This window comes from Merops nubicus, unplaced genomic scaffold, assembly GCF_000691845.1.
Source record: "Merops nubicus isolate BGI_N331 unplaced genomic scaffold, ASM69184v1 scaffold36898, whole genome shotgun sequence".
Lineage (NCBI taxonomy): Eukaryota > Metazoa > Chordata > Aves > Coraciiformes > Meropidae > Merops > Merops nubicus.
In genome coordinates this window covers 1-10,160 of record NW_008628477.1, presented here as the reverse complement: position 1 = coordinate 10,160, position 10,160 = coordinate 1, and the positions used below count along the sequence as shown (strand labels likewise).

Genomic DNA, 10,160 nt, shown 5'->3' with positions numbered 1-10,160 from the left:
CCTCAGCCGGCGGCAGCACCTAGAAGCGCATTAGGGCACTGAAGACCGACTAAAACCAGTGCCCCGGGAGGCGCATTTGGTTTTTGTCGGTCTTCAGTGCCTGAAGCTGTTTAAAACGATTGGAAAGCGCCATCTCACCTTACACATAGTGACTACGTTTCTTTCTCCACAAGCACAGGCTTACGCTAAATTTTCTGGTGCTCCCCTGACAGTGAATACGATAAGTAACTCTTGGAGAGCTCCAAAAGGTACCATCCTGGCATTTTAGTTTCTTTCGGTCACTGTCGCATTGTAAGTGTGGTTTCCAGCTTTTTTTTGGTTTCCTTGTTTCTGAGTTTGCTTTGGTTTTGCATTCACAAACATAACCTGCTCCAGGGAAGGCTACATGCTGTCGTGATATGCCAATAAGTGATTTTACAGGATCAAGTGGAATGGATTTGTGGGAATAAAATAGTGGAGATCATAAGGACGCTTTTTTAAAGTGTGTAGGGGTGAAGCAGTGGACAGCCAACAAAGTGCTGCCAAGTAGGACCTCTTTCTGTCAAGCAGTCTACATTGATGGTATAGTGAAAGCAAATTTCTGAGCTTTTTTTTACTTTGCATATGCATAATGCTAGTAACTAAACCTGGCTACAGAAATAGCATTCTTTAATGATACATAATTTAACAGTCTGGCACAGTTGGAAGTGGAATGTGAGTCTCAAAGAGTGTAACTTGCATCAGCTAGGATGTTTGGTACAGTGTTAAGAGAGGTTGACTTGCAAAAGGTGACTAGCAACCTATTACCAGAGAAGTTGATTATAAGATAATGGAGAGGACTTCTTTGTACTGGATACCTGTACACAGTGCTTCTCAGTTTAGTCAGCACTTAAGTTACTCTCTTGGTGTATTCTAGAGGGGTAAAATCACTGTAGGGTTAAAGTAGTCTGTCATTTACACTTACCACATCATCAGTTTAGGTACTTGCCAAAAGTTCAGTTGTTTTCTTCATAGCCAAAATACATAAAATTAATTAAAACAATAACAAAAACAAACAAACAAACAAACAAACAAAAACAACAAACCAAACCAAAACAACAACCCCAAAACCAAACAAGAAACACCTCCAAATAGTAAGTGTTGTTGGTAATTGATACTTTAATAGCATTTAGCAGCCCAGTCATGTTGTGGCAGTTCTGTTGTGAATGTGCTCTAAGATGCAATCCCTGTTAATAGCCATTTTACATTCTACAGTCATTGATCCTGCAGCCTGATGAGCAAAAGCTTCTGACAAAAGGGAAGTGCCTGTTTCAGTTAGTTCATGGTCATACAGTGGTAGCTTGGGCAGTGGTTGTAGCAAGGCTAGAGAAAACTGGTGGTTAAAATGGATTTGGAGGGGAAGGGCAGAGAAAAACCAGAGAAGGAAGGAGGGGCCCAGAGGGGAATGAGTGGACAGGGCAGTTGGACTAGGTTGGAATTTTTGTCATAAGAGGAACATCTGAAATCCAGACAAGTAGTCTGATTTTCAAAATACCAGATATCTAGCAGAAGACATTGATTTAGTCTGATTTGATGTGGACACTTTTTTTATAAATTGTTATTAGTGAAGGCCACAATACACTAGATGTGTTTGTGACCTTGGCAGAACTCCCCTGCTATGCAGAGCTTATTTTATATGTACATATCAGGAAGGTCAGAGCATGCTGTGGAGAGAAGGGAAGCAGATTAAGTCAGTGATGGCTTTCTGGTTGTGTTAGAGCTCATTCATATAAATTATTGACTGTATTATTTGTGACTTCTAGGAGATGTACCAGTCCTGATAGCAGAAGACATTGTTATTTCTCAGCCAGCAAAAATATTAAACTTCTTAAGAAAGCAGGTAGGTCTCTTTCAAAAGATGTGTTTTCTCTGCCTTGTAGTGACTCTTTGTGTCTCCTGGATATGTTAGTACAAGCTTCTGAAAACCTGAAGCTCAGTTCGGACCCAGCACTTCCCTGTCTTTCATATGTGTGAAAATTGCAAAATAATGGATAACAGATTTCTGTTTGAAAGTTTGTTAGTTATGGGAAATATTTAAAAAGAGGCACAAGGAAGGTGTTTATTCAAAAGGACAACAAACTGGCCTTAGCTGAGCAATTTCTCACTGAGCACCCTGCCCTTAATTATAACACTTTCAGGGTCATTACAGCTTTGCAGACCTATGATATCAGACTTTGGAAAGAGTGGTTTTAATCATCTCCCAGCCCTCTTTTACTGAAAGGATAATACATACAGTGTTTGTTTTAATCTACAATGTTTTTCTATAGCTTGTAGTGTAAAACTGCAGGCATTTCTTGATGCACATCATGTTATTGCATAGTCAACTCCTGGTTGCCTTTTGCAGATCTCTGAGATGTTTTATTCACAAAGAAAGAAGCTATCAGATTTCTTCTTTTCACAAAGCATAAAGATGTCTAATAAAGCACAGCATCATCTTTTTATTTCTAAGGTGGTTCTGCATCCCACTGTTATGTTTTTGCATTAGAAATTCAGTTCTGGCCTAGTCAAGAAGATTATCTGATGAATGCTATGTTAGTAAAACTTTCAGTCTTTGGAGGGAGAAAAACAGAATCTGAAAACTGCACATTTCAGGTGGGATTTTAGACAGTTGTTTTAAAATTCAGGATTTAAATAGCTGTTTGAATACCGAAGATTCTTTAATGTTGGAGAAAAAACATCTCTCTTTGAGTCAAAGTAAACCAATAATATGCTTACTTCTCAGATATCTGAGAGTCAGCACAAGATCCTGTGTTTCTAAATTAATGATGCAAATCTCTTATCCCCCAAAAAAGTTTACCAATCCTTTTAATGTATCTTAAAAGGATCCAGTGTCAGAATTAAAAGCTTGGTCAGCTGTAACTGCATTAATTTAGCTGGGCAGTTGGTCTCTTACATTGTTAGCGTCCAATTTCTGAACTTTTAGAATAGTAATTAAAAGCAAAAGATGGGAATGCTTGCCTTTTTTTATGCTCACAGCAGCTTAAGTGCCAAATGCTTTGTCAGAAATAGAGATGGAGATTTGTCAGAGTTTTGCTACATGCCAAAGTCCTGAAAAATTGCCTCTGTATCACTGGACAGCTGCTTGGAAAGCAATGGGAAGGAGACATGAGAGTTATTTTGGGAACATGAGGGCCCAAAAATCTAAGAATGGGAAAGAGGAAAAGTGAGATGCAAGAAGGTTGGACATAGCTGACTAGAAGAAGTAAAGAAATTCTAGCAAGCTCATGCTTTCTGTCCTGAAAAGTGTACTTATTTTTACTGACTGGATAGCTGTTAAGTTTGAAGCAACTTTGGGTTGCATTGATCATCTTCTTGGAAAGTTCTGTGTAACTCTATTTGTAGTATGGTTGGGGTTTTTTTTTGTTTTTTAATTTGTAGAAATATAATGCTGATTATGAATTGTCTGCAAAACAAGGAGCTGATACACTGGCATATATTGCACTACTTGAAGAGAAACTGCTTCCTGGTCTGGTAAGTATTGAGAAATGCTTTACAGGGATCAGAACCTTTGGAATTGAATGCTACAAGAGGTGTCCAGCGTGAAAGACATTACAGTCATTCAGCCACAGTCCTGGCTGGAAGGTGTTTGCTTTGTTAGTGCAATACTGGAAATAACTTCCTAGCAGCTTTCAAGAGGGAAAGAACTGTGTGATTGTGGGGTGCAATGTAATAATAATGAATTTCTGAAAGGTATTTTTATATGAAATTTTTTTTGCTTTTAGATACTTTTTGGGAAACATGATCCTCAAAACAGCTTATTGTAGCTGTTTTTTGTTTCATAGGATTCTTTTGAAAAAGCTTTGAGTAAGTTGTGGTATGTCTGATGTTGGATGCACAATTGTGGAAACTTTTTTAACTGTTCAGTTAGGACTTTTGAGACATTAAAATAGCCATCATGGAATAGCCATTTCTTGGTTCTGAATAGCACATGGCCACATGCCCTCACCAATTTCGTGTATGGACATTAGAACTGTAAAAATCCCCAGACACTGGATCTCTCAAGTGACTTTGGTTTCAGTTTGTACAGGAAAAAATACTCTGGCCATATGATATCATAGGCTAGCCTCTTCAGCTGCTCTGCAAGGTTTCAAATTCATAAGCTCATAATATCTTTCCACATTTATTTAACCTTAAAAAAAAAAAGCTCCAACCTGATCCTGTATATCTAAAACTTCCTTTTTAAAATCTATTCTCTGTGTACAGTGTGTCTGTATTTATACTTGCATACATACTTAAACATAAACATGTATGTAATTTTATGCACATATATATAGGTCTGTGTAATATCTTTGTTGTGTTTCTTTAGGTGGATGGTAACTGTTCCCTTAATTATGTACCCCTACACTCAGAAGTTTAGCATAATCGTTTATGGAGCCTGACTGGCTTAAATTACAGTACTTCATGATGCTCCTACTTCTCTGACAGATCTTCCACATCAGACTTTTAAGCTGTCTCCTATTCTTACTCAGATTCCAGTCATATTTTCCCTTGTGTTGATACAGCTGCACACTTTCTGGGTTGAGGCTGAAAACTACTGCAGTGTGACCAAGCCATGGTTTGCCTCAAGAATTGCCTTCCCACTGAGTTTATATCTGCCTGGGAAGATGTCCAGGGAAGCACTGAACAGGATCTTGCTGACCAGGGGAGGGCCTCCCCTCTACAGTCTGACTGAAGTGGAAGCACAGGTGTGTGTTGTGTGGTAGAGAATTTGTACGTGGATGCTGTCACAGGCAAGAACTGAAACGGTTTAGCACGCTGTCAGACAATGAACAGTGATGTGCCACAGCTTTACTATGCCTAGGGCTCTTAGTTGCTCCTGTGTCTCATCAGATATACAGGGATGCCAAGGAGTGCCTAAATCTACTGTCAAAGAGATTGGGGACATCGCAGTTTTTCTTTGGAGATGCGTGAGTGTGGTTTTATTTTATTTTATTTTATTTTATTTTATCTTTTAATAACTAATAAAACAGGTAGTGCATAACTCTGTGGACCCTTAAACTTTGTTGTTGTTGTTTTTAACCTGCAAGAATGTTAAAAGTGCTGCAGAGTAGTTTCATGTCTCACACTCTGCTTTTCAGATAAATCCGAGTGTATGAACAGGGCACAAATTAGATTGTTGAACTGAAGCAACACAGCCTCTTCCTTATCCTGCATTGTTTCACAGAGAGGCAGATGCTGCTCAGAGCTGCTAAGAAGATGTGGAGTTCTTGATGAATTAGTGCAGCACTAAAGAATGCTTTTGTAGTCACTGAATGTCACCTGCTGTAGTTTTATGTGGAAAAAAAATGCTTTAAGCCTGAAGGTGTTACAGCTGCCTTCACAGGAGGAGAGTGTAGGTCATGAGTGCTCTCATCCTCTGGTGTGTGCACAGACCAGGAAGCAGGTCCCTGCTAATGACGTGGCACCAACAGGTCCTGCAGAGTATGGTCTGTTCCTTCAGCCACTGAAGTCAGACCGCTTCATGAGAGAGGATGCTGGTCCCCGGGTGTAGTGCTTGGCTTTTATGGTGCCAGAAAGAAGGTATTTTAGAGCAGCTCGTGTATGAGTACACATGACAGCATGACTGGATTTTAATGCTGAAGTTAGTTGTTCAGCTTTCCAGCATGTCTGTAGTTCAGAGATGCTGAAATCAGTAGAGTCTGTACAGAAGTTACCAGATTGATATGAAAAAGTGGAATGCCAGAGGAGCTGACTTACGTTCTGTCCTGAGTTGTGTTAGACATACACAGAAAATGGTTACATTTTAGAAGCCTTAATGTCTCACCTCAGTTGCTTTGGTTTTTTGTTTTGTCACTCATTTCAGGCCCACCACCTTGGATGCCTTTGTGTTTGGTTTCCTTGCACCAATTTATAAAGTGCGCTTCCCCAGAGTGCAATTGCAAGACCATTTGAAACAGCTTCCTAACCTGTGTCGATTCTGTGATGATATTTTAACTTGCTACTTCAGGTTAACTGTCTCAAGTAAGCAGTGTTTCTTTTCCCCTTTTTGTCATGTGCAGTCTTGTTTGGATTAGGGCTGTAGGATTCCATCTGTGAACCGAGACAGAATTGGTTTTTATGTGGTTTATGCTAGAGCTTCTGTGGGGAAATGAGGCTAAAAAAACTTCCAAAATTCTGCAGAAGGGATTGAAAGTTAAAAGTAAGGGTTAAAACTCAGTTTTAAACTCTGTCAAGCATTGGCAAAATGCATCTGTATTGGTGCTGTGGCTCACGCTTGGTGCTCCCGTTTTTCTCACACGGAATGGCTTTTCCACTTCTTCTTCGGATAAAAATACTGCATGAACTTGCTCTCCAATGTGGGCTTATTTTTCACAGATTTTGAAACTTCTGTAAATACCTTTTCACTCTTTCTGCTTTCACTCTCCAGGCCATTCTCCAGCTGAACAGGATACAGCAGATGCTAATCTGCAGAAACTCACACAACTTGTAAATAAGGAATCCAACTTGATTGAAAAGGTTACTTTTGCCTCAGTCTTTAATTTTCCTGCTTTCTTGTGGTTACCTGTTCACAGATATTCTTGCATGGCAACTGCAACTGTACAATGGACACTTCATTTTAGTTTCATCCTTTCTATTGAGTTACTGTGTGTAGAGAGGCAGGAAGAATTTTTGTCATTCTAAATGTATAATGAACAAAGTGTTGCTCTTAGAAAGTACTTTTATTACAATCAAAGTAACATTCTCTTGCAAGTGCATGCACCGACAAAAGAAGGGTGTCTTTCCGTAAGTGTACGTTCCAGCAAAGGAGGAGGTGAATGTATTAATCAAAAATCAGAAAGGGTCTTGCAAACTAAGACTGACCACCAGCTCTCCTTGCTCCTGGCTGAACACTGCAGGCACTAACCTACAGTCACTCTTCCTCCTGCTTGTTCTACATCTAGCTTTTATTTCTCTGTATTCTTTGTTTCTAAGGCTGTTGCTCAGCACCTATCAAAAGCTATACAACTTTTGTGAAATGGACTTGGGGAGAATTAGTTTTCTGGTGCAGAAAGAATGCTTTATCTAGAAGGATAGAAGGCATTTCTTTCTTCAGTGAGTTAAATAGATCGTTAATTGTGCTCGGCTTCTCTAACTTTAGGTATTGATTGTATCTCCTCTTTGCAGTATTGAAGCATGGCTGTGGAAGTTTTAAATATTGGGTGAGATAGACATTTGTCAGAAGTGGTTTAGGGAGAGCTGATCCTACTCTGAGGAAATGAGATGGACTGGACAACCTCTGGAGATCTCCCCTGTGAGGTCTCCTGTGATTCTGTTTATTCTGCAGTAACTAGGGCTTGTTTTGATACCACATTATGCACAGGGCATTAGATTACTTTCCTGTGAGAATGTGCAATCTTCATATTCAGAGATTAATTTTAACCAGTCTTTGAAAAAGTCTCATCACAAGTTCTTTATTAAATCTGTAACTAATCGAAGCTCACCCAGCAGCTCTGGGTGCATTTCTAATTTGAAAAAGATTTGTTCCTGCAAGGTGCTGAACATGCAGAAGCATCCACTGATGTTAGCAGTTTGACTTTTGTCAAACTGCTGTTGCACAAAACTGGAACTGTGACCTCCTAGGAGAAGGTAGCAATGTTGCTTTCTTCAGTAATCTTGACAAAATTATTTGTGCAGAAGCACACCTGTTTGCTTGCATTTTGGTTGATGCACCACGTGGTAGCAGAATGAGTAGCAGCTCTGACACAAGCGTGTATTTGGGAGTGGGAAGCAACCAAGGCATCAGTTTTGGCTGGGCCTGAAGCAACAGTAAAAAAATCCCCCAAACCAGCATTAGTGATGGCAGCCCTGACAAACGGACTAATTGTGTAATCTGTATTCTACTGTTTGCCAGATCCGGCTCTCATTGTTTCTCTGCAGATGGACGACAACCTTCGTAAGAGTCCTCAGCACCCCCCTCGAAAGCTGACAACACTCAAGCTTGCTGCGGGTGGAGAGGAGAGCAGTCCTTTGAATCGTTTGTCACCTTGACAGCCTTTGTTGCCCATACACGTGTGTTTGCCTTTGACTCTTCTGAGCGTCACAGTACATTTTGTCACATGAATGTTGTTTTGCAGGGGATACAAGTAGGGAAGAAATGTAGCTTTACAGTCTCCCGTGTGCTTGTGCTTTTCAGAAATTGCATAGTTCAGGCCGACCACACACTAAGCTGGGGCTAAACTAAACAAGAGGCTTGTTCCTGCAGATGTTAAGGGGATTTTGTACAGCATATTTTTGCCCTTAGCCTAGTAGACCAAAAGTTAAAATTCCACTTAAGGAATGTTCACCAATATATTATTTTGTGGCTTTTGATTTTACTGTAATCATTACAGTATTACTATATGTGAGTGCTTATACTTTTGTATCTGTCTGAAATTTACAAAGTCCAAAAGCAACAGGGCTTAAAAAGCTGGGGAAAAAAAAAGAAATGCTGCCCTTCATGCCAACTGAGAAGTGAAAAGCAATGAGAAGTCAGATATTTTTCATTGCACTTTTGTGAACACTCTTGAGCGCGTAACTGGGATAAAGAATTCCAATAGTTGCATGTATGGGATGACTTTTCTGGTTTTTTTTTTTTTCCATTTTCTGGCCAAATCAAAGTACTCTTCAGCTTCCTTTCAGCTGTTAGTTGTTCTTCGAGATATACAGATAACTTATTTCCTATTTATAAAGACAAGACTGTAGATTGTGTACATACTGAACTTTCAGACTTTGGTATGAAAGGAATGTAATACCTTCAACATTTCTAAATTATAATTGAAATGTTTGGTTTCTGATGTGCACTTTAAAATACTGTTTAAGCATCAGGCTCTTGTTAGAGTATTTGTTCCAGTGATTTGAAATTAATCTAACTCATACTCACGATAATTGCATAAACTGACAGTCCACTACACATAAAAGTCAAGTGTTTAAAATTTGTACTACCTATATCTTGCAAAGGTTTAAATGTGATCAGGTCACATGGCTTTTCAAAGTCCTTAGTTTATGAATGTGGCTATGGGGAATATGCCTTAGTTTGTTGCATTTGTGAATACCCACACTCAATCTTTAAAATATTTGTATAAAGGTCGTTGCTCCAAAATTAAAAGTTTGGATTTTTAGTGGAGTTTTGGTTGTGGTTTTTTATAGAAAAATGTCAGTTTTTGGGAACATTTTTCTTTTTCCTTGTGAAAAGCTTTATCATGTCTCTATTAAAATTTTTTAAAAAAAAAAAAAAAAAAAAAAAAAAAAAAGGAAAAACTGTAGGCTTCTAGAGCAAGAAGTTGGAACAGTTCAGCTTATCCGTGAGGTCAGATTTTAAATTTTAGTCAGAGCTCTTCAGTACCAGTACTTTCAGCACAACTGCTGTTGGGAAGAGGGGAATGGGGAAGCACAGGTTTTCTAATCTTACTAGATCAGTTTGAGGAGCTGTCGCTATCTGCATCTGGAGCGGTCCAAGCTCCCTCTCTGGCTAGTGGAGAAAGATGGGATCTGGGTGTGATTCATCTTAAAGGAGGTAGCTGGAACAGTGAGGTGAATCTGGAAGATGTGTGTGTGCTGCCTGCGAAGGGAAGCCTTGGCTACCTACCTCAGCTCCGGAGTGAAAACCTGCACCGGTGATTGGCTTTGCCACCACCTCCTGAGATTGCAGGTGGGCCACAAATACCTGCTGGCCCAGCAGCAGGGTGCATGCAGCCCGCTCCCTGTGCAGGGCAGCGGCCACTGCCCGTGCTGCCGCTCGGCAGCCTTGACATGTCAGGCTCTCCCTGCAGGCGCCCGCAGCACCCGCGCGGGACGTACCGCTGCCCTCCCCGTGTCAGGGCAGCCGGTGGGCCACCTCCTCCTCCTCCCACTCCCCCACGAAGGCTGGGAGCAGAAATTGCCTGTAGAGCAACTCCTGCAGCCTCCCACGCTTTGCCTTGAGGAGGAGACCGCTGGCTGGAAGGGAGGTCCCACTCCAGCAGGTTAATTCAACATCCCTGCTCCCAAGTGATCTTGTGCTGAAAGCATACACATGGTTCATCTTTAGGGCTATTCTGTGTCTTTCTGTCAGCTGACTGCAGGAATAGGCATACTCTGGAAGAAACGGGATTTAAAATGTTACAAATTATTTGCTACAAATACGGTCTATGTAACATTTCCAAGGTAACTTTAAAAATGGACTCATTGATAGGGCTTTAAACTAG

At 40.3% G+C, this 10,160-nt stretch overlaps 1 protein-coding gene across 1 annotated transcript; it reads left to right on the top strand.

Annotated features, from left to right (window-relative positions):
* Nucleotides 1-97: 97 nt before the first annotated feature.
* Nucleotides 98-7,986, top strand: MTX3 (metaxin 3; the record flags this gene model as incomplete). Its single annotated transcript, XM_008946648.1, has 8 exons — nt 98-248; nt 1,782-1,858; nt 3,397-3,489; nt 4,521-4,703; nt 4,849-4,925; nt 5,822-5,979; nt 6,386-6,474; nt 7,876-7,986. Coding segments are annotated over 8 exons (939 nt in total), but the record flags the coding sequence as incomplete, so codon positions are not given.
* Between the last annotated feature and the right edge of the window lie 2,174 nt (nt 7,987-10,160).